This window comes from Pinus tabuliformis, chromosome J (assembly GCF_031772625.1).
Source record: "Pinus tabuliformis cultivar Carrire ecotype Pingquan chromosome J, CPIR1, whole genome shotgun sequence".
Taxonomy (NCBI): Eukaryota; Viridiplantae; Streptophyta; class Pinopsida; order Pinales; family Pinaceae; genus Pinus; species Pinus tabuliformis.
Window position 1 is genome coordinate 601,075,735 of NC_142295.1, and position 20,837 is coordinate 601,096,571.

General features: G+C 37.3%; 1 protein-coding gene across 1 annotated transcript in view; it reads left to right on the forward strand.

The window, feature by feature from the left end:
• Positions 1 to 9,600, forward strand: part of LOC149228403 (putative E3 ubiquitin-protein ligase RHC1A) — a 45,456-nt gene extending 35,856 nt beyond the window's left edge. Inside the window, exon 2 of the mRNA XM_089378191.1 lies at positions 9,044 to 9,600. Coding sequence (XP_089234317.1) covers positions 9,044 to 9,252 — 209 coding nt within the window. The 3' untranslated portion in view covers positions 9,253 to 9,600. The remainder of the gene's footprint in view (positions 1 to 9,043) is intronic.
• Positions 9,601 to 20,837: the final 11,237 nt, after the last annotated feature.

Genomic DNA, 20,837 nt, shown 5'->3' on the forward strand with positions numbered 1-20,837 from the left:
GGAGATGCCCCGTCTGATGGCAATGGCGACACCTGAAGGCTGTGTTCTCATAGTCCAAAGTTTGCGTCCAATGGAAGTCCCCGACTTTGAGGATGATCTGATCTGGCGACCCTTTACTAATGTCTATTTCTGCACAAATTCTGCCAAAGGTATATATTCCTTTCTCCGCCCTTGAGGTATCTGTAGCCAGGAAGCGGCCTAGGGTGTCCCCGATTCCTTGAAAGACAGCAAAATGCCATAGATGTGCAGGGAGATTTGGAAGCCTGACCCAGATAGGAAGCTTGGAGATGACCGCAGTGGAGGGGTCAAAGTCTGGGAACCAGGGTGAGAGGAAGAGTCCAGCTGATCCCCAGAACCAGGGGCCTCCCGTTAAGGCTTTCTGGTAATCTTCGTTGAAGGCAAAGGCTACAATAAAGAAGCCTTTCGAGCAGAGGAAGACTTTGCAGTTGTTGGTCCAATTGGAATGGATCCACTGGTATAGATCAACAGTGCGGGGCCATAGGCCATTAAATCTGCAAATGAGGGTTGTTTCTGCAAATGTTTGGTATTGATCATCCAGAGATGGATGAGAGATTTCAATGGGAGGGGTTTCCTCCATTTTGTCCACCAAGAAAGGTTTGGTGGCCTCGGCAGATTGGGCAGACTTCTTGGCAGGCTGTGCATGTACTGCATCTTTGTAGGAAAAACCTTTGGAGGCAGAGGATTGCCCAATTGCACCTCCCCTTAGTCGAAGTGATAGGATCACTATGGCATTTCTTTCAATATTATAAAAGGAAAGAGGCAAATTGTTATCAAGCTGCTTACCTGCAAAGAGGAGCCGCAGAAGGGAGGAAGGGATCCCCAACCTCTGTTCGAGTATCTTTAAGAGATGGCGCACTGTGAAAGACGGCTGGACCCCAAGGAGCAGGGTTTTGCCTGTCAGAAGAATTATTTGAATCTGAAAATTTGCTTGCTGGAGATGAATAGGATCTCGGCTGCCTGAATGAGGAATCGAGGCTGAAACAGTGAGATTGCGGGACTGCAGAGCCAGCTCTAGATCCTGGCAATACTGCTGCTGCATGTGGAAGAGTGCAGTAGTTGCCAGGGGTATTTCGTCAAACACTTGCCGCGCATCCTCCATGCGTTGGCTTTTTGCATACTTGTTGAAAACAAAGTTACCCAGAATAATTTTTGTCTCCAATCCGCATTGGATCAAGTGGGCCTGCATAACTTTTCCTTCTGCTAGCGCTTTCATATTCGTACAACCTTGAAAAAACAAGGCATTTGTCCTGATGCTAGGCTGAATCGCTCGTTGCTCCATCAAATGAAGGATTTCCAACGCTTCCTTCAACCGTCCTTCCTTACATAGTATACCCACAGTCTCCAGACATGGCAGGTCTATGTTTGTATAAACCGCTGGAGATGAATATCCAGCGTTTCGAAGTAGTGTGGAGGAGTCAGCAGTCCTGGAGGATGGCCTTCCCATCTGATTCGGAGGCAAAGGGCGGATCCCTCTGCGAGAAGCAGTGAAGCCGAAATGAACCATCAGAGAGCTTAGGGTTCCCTGAGTAGTCTGAGAAACTTCCATTTCACCGACATTCCACACCCTTTCCGCCTGTAACAAGCAGTTGGAGGACAAGGATTGCAGAGCCATCGGACGAATCTCGACCTTCTTCACTCGTTACATTGATTTTTTATTTCATTGTTATTATTATTATTATTATTTATTATAAGTTAAATATAGGCACTGTATTTTTAAAATTTATATATGAATATAACATAAGTTATTTATTTAGAATTATATAATTTTTGAATTTTTATATAAGTTTTATTTTATAAGAATCAGATTGGCTAGGGGATAGTTTTCCTTGGACATAAGAAAACAGGTTAACGACCCAAGACCCGGGGGCATCTGGCAGGAGTAGAAGTCTGTCCCCTTACATACCACCAGCAGGTTATTTCAAGCAGCCAATTTTTGTCTGCACACAGTGGGGCAGCTGCACACTGGGGTGCTGAGATTGTATCGACATAGGTTAGGTTGATAGTCCTGCATATTGTAGACTTTATCCTGCTTTGGAAAAAAATATAAATATATATGTATATTGCTTGTACTTTCTGTTTTCCCACTGTATCCAGATCCTGGCTTTTCAAAAACCTGATGGATCCGTATTCAAATCCTGGTAATGTAGCTTAACAGTTACAAGGCCCAATGCGAGCCCTTGTATGGTAGGGGTTGGGGATGTTTTTCATTTTATTTTATATTTTGTGGATATGGCTTGGGATTTGTACTGCCTGTTTCTGTTATGTATCTTGAGTGTATTTGGGGCATATCTGGTACCAATATGTATCCAGGCCATATCATGCCTATATAAAAGCTGTAACAGGCTCAGATACATAGAGGATAGGGGATTTGGCATAATCAGGTAGGCCTCTGGGTGCATCTGGTAACTTAGTCTTTCAGCTTTTTCTATAATACTGTCCTATACTAAAATAGATTTTATTGATTTTTAGCTTTTCTTGCATGGGCATGGCAGGCTTTATTTTGCTGGGATGTAAAGAATTTTATTCCCTTCCATTTTTAATTTTTTAGACTCATCTCTTCAAAAATGGATATTAAATATCCTAACAATCATCTTCATCCTTTCGCTTTTGAAATAATTTTGTTAAGGATCTTGTGAAACACTAATGTTAAAAGGTAATCAATGGGTGACTGGTCAGCATGCTCTACTTTTGTCAACTAATTCCAGGTAATTTCACCTGTTTGACATTTTATGGGATGGGAGGGGTTATTGTAAAGGATATCTTATTCCATCTAACACCCTAGGGATTGGTTTAGCTTCTAACCTCACTGATGTAATTGTTACCACAATCTAGCAGGGCCCAAGGAAGGAAAGCATATAGCACAAAGAGCTAGCCTAATTGATAATAATGGGACAATGACCCACTATCACCACAGCTAGTGTCCCCTGCTCTTTATTGACTTTCACTGTTGGGAGGAGTCCCAATATACAAATAATCACCTTTGATTGATATTCTAGGGTTAATGGTGTTAGGTGATGAGGTAAGATCTCTCAAGGAAAGATCTATATGATAATATAACACTTCAAAAGGGTTTTCACTCCCTTTAAGAGACATAGAATAAACTTGCACGAGATCTAGGGTTTTGTGAATTGTCGTCATTAAACGTACTCCCGAGATCGAGGCAAGGAGAAGAAAGGGCCTTTTATGATTTATTCCAATGAATACTAAGCTCATATAAACCTCAAAGAAGTCCCCAAGTCAAGGAAATGCAAGCTAGGGTTTCCCTCTTAGGCACTCCTAGGGCAGAAGATTTTATGGATGAAAACCAATGGGAAGCTTCTCAAAATTTGAGGTCTTGTAGACAAGACCCTAAGCTCGAAGATTATCCTCTCGTAATCCGCCAATTCCCTCTCAAATGAATTTCGCTCTATGCCCTAGCCTAGTCGTCCAAGAGAAAGGGATTGAAATTTTAGAAGGATAAATTATGGAGAGAGAAAGGTTTGATCACCAAATGGCTTGGACCAATGCCTTCTCCTTTGGGCTTATGAAGTCTTAGAGGTTTTAGATTTTCCAAAGTTGTCCTTAAGGAGGTCAAGAATTGATGCACTAACTACCAATCCTCAACAATTACCCACTCAAAATTTATGGAGTTTTATGGAGAAAAATAATATTTCATCCACTAGAAACATTCATCACATGTCATGCTATGCGTAACATATGCATTAATCTTTCTCAAAATTAATTTTTAACAATTAGGGCACAATATAATGTTAATCTAGTTGCAACAATTCCATACATTAAACATTTTTCAAGAACAAAACTTCAACAAAAGGCACTTACAAGATGACAATATGATATATCCATCCACAAATCAAGAGGTAGCTCCAAAGAAGATCGAATTTCAGCTCCAAATATTGAAATGCGTCCAAGACATCCAATAGCCAATCCAAAGAAAAAATGTGAATTTGCCAAGAAGGCTGAAATTCCCATGTGTGATGATGATCCATGACAAAAGAAGTCGAGTTCTATTTATATGAGACCTAGTAGGTCGAATTATTACCCTAAGAACCATTAACATTATAAAAATGTACAAAATACATCCCTTGGTGACAAGCCAAACCAAGTAGCTTTTACAAATTATGAATTAACCATCCAAATGCTAGCCGAATTCATGACATCATGTTGATGTAAGGCTGTTGGAGGTCCACGTTGAGTCCTCTTGGTGTCGAAATGTGTGAGAGGGCTCCATAAATCACGAACAAGGAGATGATCCCTAACTCTCCATGGAAGCTATGAAACCGGATTCGTCCCCCAGGCCCTACGTGTCCCAAATCCAGCGAATCGGACACGATTCGGGCGGATTCGTGTCCGAAAATCGGGACACGTCGTGTTCGATCGGGACACTTCGAATCCGAAATGTGTCCCAATTAGGACACTTCGAATTTGGAAATCAAGAACCCGCGCAACGTTATAAAGGCATATTTCCCCATTCTATTTGCACATTCACTTGTTTAGTTTGTTGTGGGTGTTTGGGAGCAAGGAGCAAAGGGTGTGGGAGCATTTTCAAGGAGATTCAAGCAACAGGTAAGTGCTAGAGCCTGTCAGATTTGATGATGGTGATACTATAGAGGGGTCATCCTCCACACCAGCAGATGCAGAGATGACTTTGGATACAGAGGAGGAGGATGCAGCAGAGGAGAGCAGTGGTGACCATGATGATGAGGACAGTGATGCTGATTTTGATGATGACTCATGAGTCATGAGCTACCTACTGCCTTGAGGCTTGTATACTTGTAGACTTGTAGTTGTAGTTGTTTGTATTTTCTATTTCTATTTGCCATTGCCATTGCACTACCTATGTAAACAGTAATGAGAAAAGTAATTTTGATGACTTAATGAGAAAACTACAATATCTTTATCTTACTATCTTGTCTTTCTCCTATTGGATCATTGATGAATTGAATATGTATTATAAATTTATAATTTATCATTTATCATTTATGTCACAATTGTATTTGTAATTTTGTATGCATAATGTTACTTTGTAAAACTTACATCTAGATGAAGATCTATGTTTGAATCAATGAATTTGTGTAAGAAATATCTAATTTTTAATATATATATATATATATATATTTTTAATAAAGTAATATATAATGTATCCAAACGTGTCCACATGTCCTGTTTTGGGGGGTCAACGTGTTCGTATCCGACACTCGAATCCCCGTATCCGTCGAATCCTGAATCCCTGTGTTTGGTGACTTAGCATGGAAGTCATCATGTGGGGCCCCAAAGTGAGTTTGGGCACAAAAAATGGTCTCATGGGTCTCTTGATGATAAAATAGCCTATAATACTCCAATATTGAGGGTATTTACAATGGTGCTTGCTCTCACATGTCTCATAGGGGAGACAAACCTCCTCTAGGCCTTAGATCAATTACCAAACCATGTGATCACTACTAAGCCGGATCGGGCACACTAGTCAAAGTGCACCATCTCGTGAATAAAGTGTAGGGCAATGAACAAACTGCTGAACGTGCTGAGGGTGCCCATGGCATGAAATGATGCTCTACACATGATGGGAGTCCCATGGCTCTCGATGCTTCACCCGAGGGTGTCAATATGATCCTCTGGTGGAGTTGGGCCCCAATTAAATTGCCCAACCCATGATGAAACCACTTGCCAATTACATATAATGTCCAATTCTACATCCTCACCATTAGGTACAATAATTTTTTAGTGCATCTAAGTGAATCAAGCTTGTTTATCAAGGTCACATTGAGACTTCATAGTGGGCTTCCCTTCCAAATTTGGGGCTTTGATCTCATAATAATGTTACCTCTCTAGGTAGGAGTGGCTAATAAACAATACTATTAGGTGTTCCTAGCCCCCATGGGGAAAGGTAGTTCTCTGGTACATCCTTTAATTGATAGGTGTCATGTGAATGATGACGATTGGATGGGGACAAGGGGTTTTAGGGCCAAATACCATGGGTTCAAGGGTGGCAACGATGAGGGATGTCCACATATTGGGCATATAGATGTAGGAGGGAGCAATCGTGGATATATGAGTTACTCGACCTTTGATTTTCCACCCTCTTTTATTTTCGTTTTGCCTTTTCTTGACTTTTTTCTTTGTATTATTGCTCAGAGCTTCAGGAAATGAGAGCATGTTGTGTATGATGTGAAGCAATTATTACCTCCTTAAGGTGGGGCAGTTCATTACCCACTAAGGGTTGGGACGTGCATGGGTTCCTTAATGATGTGGGTGCACTCATGGGGTGCTAGGAACTAGGGTGATGTCTATATTTGGCTCATGTTTGGCTTTTGCCCATGTGCTATATTTAATGTCTAGGTCATCTTTTGCCTTTTATAATATTCTTTTTCTTTTTTTTCATGCTTGTGGCCATGATACGCTTTTAATGTTCTTTTCGCTGCATCAACCTCCGGGGCAACATTTCTAGACCCGACTTAGACATGTGGATAAGGGGAGGGGGTGTGCTAGTTCCTTGTGGACCCAGTGGTCATGTGGACCCAAAGAAGGAAAATGATGAAATAGGGCTTGTAATGTGTGGAGGGGAGTGAAAAATGTGGATCGGGAAAATGGGACCACACTACCAAAATCAAGGTTTCCCAAGTAGTGCCCTTCCTAAAGCCATAGGCCAATAGGGGAGATCCCATGGGACTAGGATTGAGGATTAACTCCCCATTTAAGGTGAGGGAACAAAACCACGGTCAAAACTCTTCTTTCTTCTAAATCACCAATAATCCATGACCAATATGCCCAAGGAAAAACAAGCATAAGCACTTCTTTGCACAATGAAAGACATACCTTTTGGGTTGGATTGCCCACCTTCTAACATATGCTCTTGACAGATAGGTGAGGGGACCGTGGACGTATGACTGATGCAGGGAGCAGAGATCAAATGGCACAATGTATCGGCTACACTGGTGGCTGTCCAGGGCTGCCAGCTGCCGGCTGAAGAGAGACCTAGGAGAAAAATTTCTCCTATGGGATCACCCACTTTTGTTGGGTAACAGTAATTGTAGCATGCACTAGCCTAGGGTCTTCACCTTTTTAGAAACCAAAATGTGAGAATTTTAGTGGTTTTGGGGATTTCAAACTGGTAGGTAAAATGGTGAAGTTCAAAGTTCAAACACATTGAAGTGGTAATTGAAGTGTCTTTTGCATGGAGGTTTTAGATTCAACTAAGGCTGTTACTGGCAGCAGTTTTAACCACATTAAGGGTGATTTGAATAAGTTGGTTGATAAGATGGCAAGTGATGGGTTAAATATGGAACTTGCAAAATCTAAAATAAGGATACAACAGGATGGATCCGAGGATTCTGATTGGGATCTCATTTATCAAGTCACTGAAGATGAACAGTACAATTAATAAAAGAAGTGATAATCCCATCATTAACCAATTAATAAAAGGAGTGATAATCATATCACTTCTGAAGGGCTTCCAAGTAAGCAAAAGTTGCTCATGGTCCAGGGCTAGAAGCTTCAAAGTTAAATTTTTTCAAATTTCGGTGGGAATTGTGTAAACAAGGTGCGTTATTAAAATAGGGATGAGATTGAAGCTGTTCACGTTGATTGGCTTTAAAATCTGTTGGGGTAGAAGTATAGGAGAAGCAATTCAAGTGTTACTAGTTTGCTGATGTAGGCAGACTGGTGGGGAGGAAGCTTGGTAGAAGATGGCAGAGAAGGACTGAGGGAAGAATTAACACCAGGGAGAAGTGGAAAAGAGTATTGGAGAAGCTGTGAATTGGGCTTGTGGAAGATGAAACTTTCGACTTGGAGGTGGGCAGAAGTCCTGGTAAGAAAATAGTGAAAATCAAAGGCCCAAAGCTTAAGGAAGACTGTGAAGACCTGAGACACTTTAGAGTGAGGTACATAATTTTTATGTGGTCAAGAAATGCGTGAGGCAAGGGGAATTCTTGCTGGTATTAGGTAAGAATTTCATCATTTGTATGGCAAAGTGGTTATCTGCTCAAGAACATGATGGCAGAGGTATACATGGCCAAGGAATAGCTTTGGCGAGGCAAAATTTCAGTTAAGTAGCAATTCCAGATCGACGAAGGAAATGTCAAATGTTGAAGGTTTTCTTGAAAGTTTGAGGAATGAGAATGCAATAGCAGGTACATGGTCAGTACTTAAAAGGTTCTGAAGAATGAGCTGAAGCCTCAGATTGACAAGGCAGGGCTTCTTGCATCTTGCCAAAGTCATGGTCGGAGATTGGGGACAGAAGGCTGAACAAATTTCCTATGGAGATCCTAAAATTTCTCATTTAATTATTATTGTAGTTTACAAGGTGGTTATTAGTTTGTCGACAGTTTTCTGGGCAGGTATAGGATGGATTCTGTCTCGTCAACAAACAAGATCCTGTTCTTTTCTGTGAAGAAACACAAGGATTTTATGGATCATGTTTTATGGTAATTCTTAACCTTTATCTCCTTCAATCTCAGAAAAATTAACCAATCCAGAAATGAAGACCCGTCTTTTTCTTGTAAATAAAAGACTCTTCTATTCATTGTTTGTGGAAGTAATTTAAATATGAACACCACTGCATTTTGAAATTCCTGGTTTTGACATATAAAGTACTTTTATGTTTAGAGATGATAAATGTGTACATAAAAATTGATTAAGTGGAAGACGACCTTACCTGTCTGAATGTTGAGGAAACAAATTTTTAATTTTTTCTAGAGTCTGCTATAAATTGTGACAAGTATATTGCAGTGGTATGGTTTTATAAAGGACAGTTCCATTGTATTAGTTCAAGTTTGCAATCATAAAGGAATATTTAATAATTTTTCTTCTAGAAGATACATATAAATTTCAGTTTTTATTGTATTTTAATATACTTCACATGTTTATGATTATTATGAAAGGTTTGCTAATACCTTGTGTATGGCTTGGGCATTTCTATATTTTTTATTATACCAATGATAGAGTTGTCGTTTTTTTCCATGTCTAAAGCAAGTGTTTTTCCATGTCTAAAGCAAGATATAATTTCTTTGAAATACCTTTTGTTCAATAGGTAGAAGGTCACACTTTTCCCATATCTGGCCCTTCAGAGCATCCATGACAACATCCCAGCAAGCTCAAGCTGAAACGAGCTCAGGCCCAGCCAGTAGCGGAGAGACTGTGTCTAGCTTCTTCCATGACACTCAAGGAAACAGTTCTGGGAGTCCTAGGATAGATGATGATGGTGACGGAATTATGCAAGACACAAGGGGGCAACTGTAAGGTTATCTATTGTCACATTGTACTGTGCAGCAAATTTTCAAAGTTGCAGAAGGTAAGGTTGCTTAGCTTATTTACACCAGCCTAGTGAAGGAAGTGGCAACTAGTTTGATATGTTCTTGCCCTCTCGACAGTCATTTTGACAGGTGTTCAGTGTTCTTTAGGCCTTAACAATAACGGTGGTGTATAACTGATGTGAATAATGTGCAAAGAAAAATCTAGTATTATATGGTTGACAGCAGTCTCTTTCAAATAATTAGCCATCCACTGCAAATTTGTAATATATGCAAAACAATTTCAATCACTTTTCTCTTTGGGAATTAGTTGTTGTGACAAACTGGTATTCTTGTACATGAGGTGTAAATCAACACTCCATTGCCTGACTGACTAAAATAACGTGTAGAAAATGATCTACCTGTTTGAGTCATGAAGTCAATTGAGTTCTGTCGCTATCTAAGTTAGGAATACACCTGAAAAGTTGAACTATATACAGGAAGGTGCATTTTGGACAACATTCTGCTTCTTTGTGTAGATATATTGTCACTAGCTTTAGCTAAAATTTTATAGGAACAAATAAAACTTTTTTCATATTAGTTACATAACTGGCTTTTGTTTGCTATATTTCAGAGCATGATGCTATTTGTTATAAGTTTGAATTGATCCAAGCTTTTTCTAATTTCTTCTTGGACGAACAACATAACCGAGACATCAAACAAATCAATCATGAAAAGAAGCCTTTTTGCCATTATAATATCAACAGATACAATCTGGCCTTTTCCAGTCAATTGTTTATTAACAGTGATCCACCTGCTAGTTTGCAGCCCTTGTATGGCTTCCCTATCTTGCTAGGGAGGTCATTATTAAAATTGGCAATTGGCTCCAGAAAGAACTTGATAAATGGTAGAGTTTCATGTGCCTTTTAAGTGGACATAAAGACTCAAGTTAAAAAATGTGGTTGAAAACGCAAAATGTGGCATTTCTCTTGGACATAAAGCTTTCAAATAAAAGAGATATCGTTGCAACTGAGTTACCTGAAAAGGAAAAATATGGCATCTTTCTTAATTGGGTTGGGGAATGAAATTGTAGCTATGCTATTTAAACATGACATATTTCTTAATTGGGCAGTAAGTGTAGTTATAACTAGGTTACCTGCAAAGGCGAAATATGGCAGGTTTCTAAAATTAAAGTGGGTTCCGAAAGTTTAGCTTCCGGTGACTGAGAGCCTGAGAAGTGATAAATGGTGGGTTGGTTTAATCATAATGAATTAAGGAACTCACAGCTACCATGGAGGCAGGACTAGATGAAGGGTTGGGACTTTCTAGTATTATTTTTTATTTAGTACTTAATAATTAGTTCCGTCTGTATCTTGGTTTTTATGGCCCCTTGCCTGGTCTTTGAAGAAAATATTATGGGAAAAAGCTAAGATGGCTGTTCTCTTGCTTGAAGACAAAAAATTTCTTTGCTTGAAATGGGCCATGGGAGTGTGATGTCCAGTAACCAAAAAGGGACAGCTTCATTTCCTAGTTTCCAGCCTGTGGGTTTGAGCTTTTTGGGGAGTTCTAGAATGAGAATATGTTTATGAGGGATTTTTGAATAACCTGAGGTGTCGACTATCCTTATCATGTGTTCGATATCATCATTTGGTTGTTTTACTGTTAGCATGCCTATGGCATGCTCATATACTATGCGGAGAAATGCTGAATGAATTTAACCAAAATTCCTTATGGTGTAATTGCATTTTGTTTTATTGCTTTGGGAAGCCTTCTTCAGTTCTAACTTCTCTCTTGGAGTGATGATGAACTGGTTCATGATCTTGAATTGAAAAGTGTGGATGACAATCAACATGTTGCAAGCCAACACCTTGACATTGTATTCAAAATCCTATGCAGAAAGACAGGAATGTTATTGATGCGTCTAGGTGACCAAAAGCACTCAGTGTGACAAGATATTACATTAGTGACCAAGGATCAAGGGAGAATTTAGCAAGGGAATTGTGGCTGGAATGCTTCTGCTTTCTAAGTAAATCATATGGATGTATGGTGAGCTTGTTTTTCTCTGACACTGAGAGGAAAAGGCTTCTAGTGGCCTAACTTCATGCATCACCCCAGAAATTATTTTGATACTTCCTTAGGATCAGCTTCTGCAACATAGGATTAGATTTCTCTGACCAAATTGTTGTGCACAAGGGTCAATACATGCAAAGCTAGCTGTGGTCCTGTAAGAATGCTAAATCTAGAATAAGCAGAATAATTGGATATCTGCCACAACAGTGAGAACCACTTAAAAACTTAATACAGAAAAACGAAGATGTTAGCAGAACCTTTGACCGAGTTGCTTACCTTGTGAAGTTTTCTCTGTTTAGCCTCTCAACTATGTCAAGGTTGGTGTACTCTCCATCTCGTGGTAAAGTATTTGAAGGCTAGTGTGTACTCTCCATCTTATGTTCTATACCCCCTTAAACCAACAGGCTTGGTGATGGCTCTGATACCAGTTTGAATTTCATGTACACATGAATGAGACAAGGCCTGTGTTTTCGTTGGGTTTGACATTGAACAATCATTGTTATTAATGCTCGTGTCGTATTGTCGTTATTGTTGATGACTAATTACTTGGTAGCTGAAAACTCATAATAACAATAAATTTGCAGTATGTTTTCATTGGGTTTGACATTGAACAATCATTGTTATTTGGTAGCTCATAATAATAATGAAAATTTGTAATAATAATAAATTTGCAGTAATCTCAATATGTTTTCATTGTATTCAACATTGAACCATCATTGGTATGTATAAAATGTATATTATTAATGATCGTCATTGAAGCGTAAAAGTTTAAACATTTATATGCCAAGTTGTCTATGCCCTATCTTACCTTGTCTAGCCCCTTGAATATTCTTCTGGGGTCTCTGGACACACTAGGTACATGTTTCCTAGAACCCAAAACTTGGTGTAACATAGATGATTAAAGATAAAAAACTTTTGCACTAATGTTAAGATCAATATCTTTATAATAATTCACATCTTTGTGACGAATATCTTCTTAATAATTTATATCTTTATAATTCAGATCTCATCAATATCTTTATAATTTATATTTCATCAATATCTTTATAATAATTTATATCTTTATAATTCATATTTCATTAATCCGTTTAGCATTAAAGGAATTAGAGCCCTCCATATGTGTTAATAATTTATATATCTTTATAATTCATATTTCATTAATCGGTTTAGCATTAAGGGAATTAGAGTCCTCCATATGTGTTTTTGACGTAGTTGTAAAACATCTCCAGAGTTAATGATATCTCATTAACTATTTTAGCAATAAAGCAATTAGAGTCTTTGATATTGATGTCCATTTTGTGAATTTCATTATATATAATGTCATTTCTATACTGAATTTAATGTCATCAAAGAAGACTATTCTAGAGAAAACTCTGAGTCACAAGAAATCAAGGAAGAAGGAAACAACTCTCAAAGCAAGCAAGGAGAAAGCCCGCCCCAACAAATCAACAGTTATGAAGATTTGAATACCGTAGAAAATAAATCTCCATTTAACAGCAAAGCAGATCTCCTAAACCAAACTTCTCCGACTATAGATCGCGAAACTAAGACACCAATGTCCCAAGAACCAGAAGAGATGAAGGAGATGCAAGACAAAGGAAGTTGGAAGACCGTAGAGAAAAGAAAGAAAGCTACAACACCAATCTCGCCAAGAAAGACGAGGAGCCAGACAAATAAAAATTAAGAAAATTGTAGGTCCGATAGACCAATTTGGTCTCAGTGGACGTTAACCACCATCATCATCATCATCATCATAATGTCATTTCTATGCTGAATTTAATGGTTTATCATGATCCTGTCAAAGTTTGTATTTAATAGTTTATCATAATCATATCAAATTTGAAGAGAGCCATTAATTAATTTGACACTAAAGCAATTAGAGCTCTTGATATTGATTGCTTTAAAAAAATTATATAGAAAAGTCAATTTCATCACATATAATGTTGTTTCTCAATATTATTTAATAGTTTATCATAATTATGTTGACCTGGTGTAATTTAGATTTAACAAAGTAGATTGGACATATAAATATCAAGTTACATTTTTACCATGGGAAATATTTTTGGAAACTTTAGTTTCTTGCACATATTTGGTGAGTGACGCGGGGAGTAAATGTTGGTAAGTATATGTGCTCCTCTTAACCTATAGAGACATAGGACCTATTAGTGATATTTTCCCTAGAATTGGTTGGTTTAAGTTAATTGAGCTAATCCACTAGGTTATACAATAAGATATTAGTGATATTTTCCCTAGAACTGGTTGGTTTAAATTAATTGAGCTAATCCACTAGGTTATAAAATAAGATAATTTACTAATGGCTAACAAATGGCCACAAAATTATGTCAATAGGACTAAAATAGACATCTAGTGTGAATACAATATGCCATTGTAAAAGCAATGCCTAGGTAACGTTGAAAGTAATTTTATATGGAGACAAGAGCATCATAACTTTCACTTAGGGGGTGTGGCGAAGCACAAAATAGAAAAACAAGATACTATGAGATGGTTACCGGAAAGCAATTGTCCATTCTGTTAATACAAAAATAGTAGGTAAAGACAATAAAACAAATGATACCAATCAATGACTAAATATTGAAAGAAGAAGTAGCACATCTTATTGTATTATAGTTTTTATTTCCAACATGCCATAAAACCAATATTAATAAGCAATTAATGTAAAGGTGTCCTTTAACTGTGATATGGTATGCCTAATACAACTCTATGTAGCACCTTGATTAAGAAAAGGTCTTTGGGATTGCTTTCCTAATCTAGTTGGATTAACTTTATGTTGAATGTTGAAAGACATCATATCCTAGATTTGAATGAAGCATCATAGTGATTTTTTGATTTAGCTAGATGTTGAAATCTTAAAAACTGGGGCAATGAAATATCATTGTTGTTTAACTAAAGTAATTATGTGAGCCTACCCTTTATTTGTATTGGTTTCAGGGAATACACAATCCTTAGGTAACATCTCACTATGCTTTGGAATAAAATACATGTATCTTTTCATCTTTGGTTTGATTTGTAAATTGTGTGAATAAAGTGCTCTACTTAAATGGGCTCTTAGTTTGTGTATATATATTTTCTAGTACGTGGGATTATGTATTTTACTAGAAATTGTTAATTTAGAGGAAGGAAAATTTTAAGGATGGATTCTAATATGCAAATTGTAAAAATTTTGATGATATTTTTATAAGTATTTAGATTTCTAATTATTTATATTAATCTATATAATGTTTTTGTAAGTTTTAAGCTATATAAATTTTATACTATAGAATTTAGGCAACTTGTGTTTAGAAAAAATGGAAATTGACGAATCTTCTTTTTGGAAAAAACATGGAAAATCAGCCCATTTGTGAATATCAGCCCCTAAAATCTTTCCTGATTTAGAGCTAGATGAAAGCGTTTTTTATATCAAATTTAAAAGATATATCAGTCTCACATGACCAAGAAAGAAGGTAAGCTTGTTATAATTCGTGACTTCATGGCAATTATGTGATGATCTTTTGAGGTGGTCATGCCATTGGCTGACCTAATGACTCTTATTGGGACAAAGAGGTGATGACTTCTATCTTTGTTGTATTTTGGCACTTGAATCTTCCTATTTGGTAATCTCCAAGTACTTTCTTGAATATGCTTTCCATGTGAGATCTTATCTTATTCAGTGAGACTCGTAAGATCCCTTAAAGAGCATTCATAGGCGCTGTTAGGTCTCAACATTCAGACATGGGATGTAGATACATGGTAGAGTTCATGTCTCAAGAAGTGTTACCTGCCACATTTGAGGTTGTCTTTGTACCAATGTATTAATTTTGGCTTTTGATGCAAGTTAATGTGGATTTAAATTTACTTTGGCTTAATCTTGCCTCTTTAGGTATGTGATTTGATATACATTTTTTTTGGGTGTCTGCAACCAAATTCACAATCAAATTATCATATTCATCAAGCAATTACTATAATGAATATAACTTGATAAAATAATTGATTAGAAATGCACAATATGACAAACGGATCATAAATTAACTTCTACTTGTATTAAATTTTGAAAAATAGTTTTTCAATATAAAATTTAAACAAAAACCACTAGCTTTAGATCTAAAATTCATTTTGTTGAGCTCACACAAATAGATTAAAATTAAGTAAACATGAATTGCATTTTTATTTACGAGTTGTACATATATAAATACGTTTTTCATTGACTTCTCATGTCTATTAGTGTTCGCTTGTGGCTTTTCACCTTCCTTTTAGTTGAATAAGCCAAGTTTGCGTAAACCAAGATGATTATGTTTTCAACATTCCCCTCATTAGTCCGAAGGGGTGTATGTAAGTCCAAGAAGAGAGTTGATATACAAAAGTGCTTGCCAGCCAAAGGCTGAATGTGCTCTTTGAAATGGTGGTTTAAGAAAGACCACAAACTAAATGAGGTAGCAATGTTGGAAACACTGAGAAGGGGGTGTGGATGGGGGGTGAATCAGTGTATCATAAATTTCAACAATTGAAGTATTAAAATGATTAACCAGTAACATCATATCAAATGAACACAATATATATATATATATATATATATATATATATATATATATATATATATATATATATATAATGTTTTAATATTACAAAGGAAGCTACAACTTTCGGTTTACCAGCTACAACCTCAAGATTTACCTGCTCCCATTGGATGGAGGCGACAACCTCTTGAAGGAAGCTAAACTTCCTTCCCTAGCACCACCTTGTCGCCCTATAGAATAAAAGATGAAATAAGATCTTCTTGGGCTCCTGTACCAGGGATACATGCCCAATAACAACCTTCAGACAAATTCAGTTCTACCCCACATCAAAGTTAGATCCAAAAAGTCTGCTTCAGCACTTTTCAAGTCTGTTCAAAATAAGGTCTCAAGATGACCTCAAGGATGCTTCAACGAGTGCTCCAAAGGTCTCCTTTAAGTCTGCTCAAGAAGTGTCTCCAAGTTTGCTTCAACAAGCCTGCTCTAATGCTTCTTCAAGTCTACGCAACGCCTGATCCAAAAGCTAATCAAAGTTTGCTCAAGAATTTCATCCAAATACTGCTCAAGGTCTAATCCTAAACTGATCCAGAGTCTACTCGGATGATACAAGATCTGCTCAAAACTGATGTTAAGGTCTGCTACAGAACTAGTGTGGAAATCTGGTCCAAGAAGGATATGCTTCAGAACAAATGTAGAAGTATGCTCTAGAATAAATCCAAACGTCTGCTATAGGATAATATTCCAAAGTTTGCTCTTAGAAATTTGCCTTAGATACTTGGAATTTTACCTCTAGATCTGGCTTTGAACAAAGATTTGTCTTCACGAAAAGCAATCCAAAATCATGCCTTAGAGGAGAATTGAAATCGTCCGATAAACTTGGTTTGATTTATCCTTTAGCCACAGGGCATAGGAGGCCGAAATCCTGCTTTGGGGCTGAATTATTTCAGACCAAAGAGGGGGCTGAAATTCTGGCCTCAGGGTTGAAATCCGCTGGCTACAGAAAGGCCGAGATCAACTACAAAAAGGGCTGAATCCTGAGTTGTTTAGAACGCTGGATTTGGTTGTCTCGAGATGAGTAAAGTCTACTCCAGAAATTTACAAGATTTCCTCAAATAAGTTTATAAGATTTCCTCGAAGAATAGACTAGCAATAGCCAATAACCATAACCTAAAATCACAAAAACTAGAACCCAAATCCCAAGCCAATTATTAGAATCTTCGATTCGCATATCTTTAGATTAGCGTTTAGGCACAAAGCCTCAGATGTTTTTATCTCAGCCTACTCCTTGAACCTCAGATCAACCACCAAATTGCTTTCACATGTCTGTCCATGACTAGGGTATAAATACACGATGGAGGAGCCTATAATGGGGCCAACTTGACCCATGAATAGGCACAACGTTTGCTGGAGCTGACCTGATTTTTGCCTTAAATATTTTCAACAAAATGAATATTTTCAAGTTGACAATTGACTTGCTTAGAGGAGACCCACAGAATGTGCCACCTATCAAACAAAATGGCATGGCAAGGGCTATCACTCTAGGAGGTCCTTGTAACCAAATTCGATGAACTGTGCACACAAATTGTCAAACAAGATTTGGCCCATCACCCTACATCAATGTCAAATTCTTCCAATAAGCAGAACTTGAAGTTTTCTACCGATGGTGGTTTAAGGTTGACTACCAACTTTGGCCCATCACCCTACATCAATGTCAAATTCTTCCAATAAGCAGAACTTGAAGTTTTCTACCGATGGTGGTTTAAGGTTGACCACCAACTTTGGAATGAGGCTTGAAGTAGTTCCTGGGACAATTTTGAATTTGGCTAGACATTGAAGTCTTCTATGAAGCGGAAGTGCTCCTTGAAGATGGCTTGAAGATGACCACAAATTGATGAGATGGGTAGCAGAAGCTGAAGTCTTTTGCCAACACTAGTTTAAGGCAAGCCACCAACCAAATCATGCTCATGGAATATGAATCTGTCTCTAGTTACAACTCTGACTATGACATTGAATAACTCTGGCTCTAGGCTCTAGCAAATGTCTCTGGTTCAGGTTATGGTTTAGGGTCGCTTGATATATTTTCGAAGCTAGTAGTTGACCATCAATTCTCTCCCTATTAGATATAAGGTGAGAAGATGAAGATATCTTCCCCGCAAAGCTTTTCAATACTCGAGAATGAACTCTAACGTATGATTGATATATCTTATTGGCTGTTGAAGAGATTTTCCAAGAAGCGATTCATCTAAGGTGAATCATTGTTCTTGTAGGACTTGTTTTTGGAACATTTGTTTGAATGATGAGTATGTCTTCCACAATGTTCACAAGGGTGAAGATCGAAACATTGAACTTTCACATTGCCAACCCGATCATAGTGTTGGCATTTGACAATCTGAGGTGGTTGTGGAAGAGGAGCAAGAGAAGATGAATTGTCTTGAAGAAATACAACATTTTGAAACTGGATTGATTTGGAGTGGTCTTGAATGTGAAAAAGACACATCTTTTCATATTCGAGACAATTTTGTTCTTGTTGATGATAAGTTCTTGCCAAGGTTTGATGATGGGCTTGGAAAGTGCAAGTTGAACTTTTGCATTTTTATGTAAATCTGCGCTTGAAATAGCCTCAATGATTTGATCAGTCGCTAGTTGTTAATGTGAATTGACCTCAAACAAAGAGTTGTTATAAATAAGAACCAATTGAGAATGTTAACCTAGTTCATTTCGTTGGAGCTGAGACTCGAGATGCAGAAACTCAATATTGTCTTATGCATTTCATAACCATGTTAGAATGTTTGAGAGATTAATAATGCTGATTTCGACTGTCTTATGAACAATAATGTATCAGAGTTTTCAAGAACTCCAATACTTCACCAATTTGAGACATTTTTCAAACAATTCAAGCTCAAAAAAATGAAGTGTGTCAATTTCTACTGAAAAAGCACCAACAATAAAAAAAATCAATGAAGAGTGAATGAGTAACAAAATTAGTGAAGAGTGAATGAGTAACGAAGTCAGTGAGATATTACTATGCAATAGATGTACAATGTTCTTGCTAACGAAATCACAAATGGAAACAAGTTGCAGGTCTTTGAGGCATAAAATCGTGCAAGGGGTTTCATAAAACTGGTTGTAATCTCAAGCTAATTTCACCATCTAGTCCCCAATGCTCATGGCCACTTAATGGATTTTTGAAAGAAACTGTATCTAGTTTTCTTGTCTGTAGTTCTTGTAGCTAGAATTTTTTTATTACCGCATATTTGTGCATAAAGGATGGGATTTTCTCTCCATTGCCCACATGTGAAAGAACCAACATTAAAAATCAAATCAAGAAAAAATAATCCAATGAAATCAAATCATACTACACTGAAGTGTGAACTAGCTGATCTCTTTCTTTTGGTTGGTAAAGAGACAACCTAAGATTTTGGATGGCTAGATACTCTTAAAAGAACACAGTGGCCAAAAAGCTTCTTTTTGTACGATGAATCAAAATTTAGCACATAGTTTAGGGAATATAATTTCAGAAAAAAATGGTGGCAGGACACACACGATACTGAAAACTTATATTTACAGAAATGCATTGATTCTCTCAATTTTCACCACAGGAAACTGATACAATATTGCGACAAATATCATCAGTTCAAAGAACGTTAATACCTTGAATCTTCTCAATTTAAAGTGCATAAAGCTAGAAATTTATCATTTTCTTATAAGCATGGGGTACTGTAGCAACCATTGGAGTACAAAACCAACAAATGCCAACCACTTTTTGATGGAAATACTTGTCTTTTTATTGATCTTTGACACCAAGGAGATCAAAATCCTTCATGTTGCTGTAGTTATAAGGGACCATAGAACCTTAAATATAGTAGGACTGCCCTATATAGCTACAGAGAAGGAACCCAACAAGAAAGGAGAGAACATACTAGCGTATCATTTGCTTGAGAGTCTTTGAAAATGGTGTGAGTTTAAATTCATCCCTCATTCCAATCGATGAAGGGCTCCAATCAAATAGACAACAACAATTCGACAACATTCAATGCTCGTGAAGCAATGGTGCTTTAGCGAGATTTTGCTGGAGAAAATTAATTGACTACTCTTGAGAGGCCTTTCGTTAAGCGACAAGATTTTACATATCAATCTATTGTTCTAGTACAAGTCCCTATTAGAATAGAGCTCCCATTCATGCAAATTGTACATATCTTAGACTTGACGGTGCGGGGGAGGAGGTGAGGGAAATATTGCATGCGATAGAGAGCAACGCTAAATGGTCATTGTCTAGAGGAGAGAGAATGCATTTGCTAGCCGATTCATAAGGCAGGGGGTGCTATCAATAGCAGAGAACCATAATGGTTCTTGAATACTGGAATATGAGGATAGTGTGATAATCTTTATCTGACACATAGACATAAGAAACAACCATGAAAAGTGCTGGGCTTGACAAGGCACATATTTGACAAATTGTCGAGGGCACTCATACTTAGGGTGGAAGATCCACTAGGGTTTTGAGAGGTTATTATGATTTTATCCTATTTCTAGGAAGATAGGGCTAGTAGGGCTATAGCCCTGAAAAGGGTGGCATAAGTGGACGAAGTAGAATAATATAACAGCTAGATTGCGTTCTGATACTATGTTGAGCTCACAAAAATAAATTAGAATTAGATAAATATGAATTGCATTCTTATTTACAAGATGTATATATAGAAACACATTTTTCATTGACCCTTGGTTTTCATCTTCTAATAAGTCTCTTGGGATTTTCATGTCAATTGGACTTCACTTGAGACTTTTCGCCGAATAAGCCAATTTGCATAATCCAACAGGGTTTTGTATCCAACACATTTGGTAAAAGTATAGAAGAATGAATTACATGTCTCTCAATTGTCAAGTATTCAATCCTTCTTAAAATATTGATAGAAATGTACATGTTTTAAATTTGAATTTCCAACCCATAGGTTGTAAAAAATATAATTAGACTAATAGAGATATGTAATCTCGATTACAAGGTTTCCAACCCCCATTA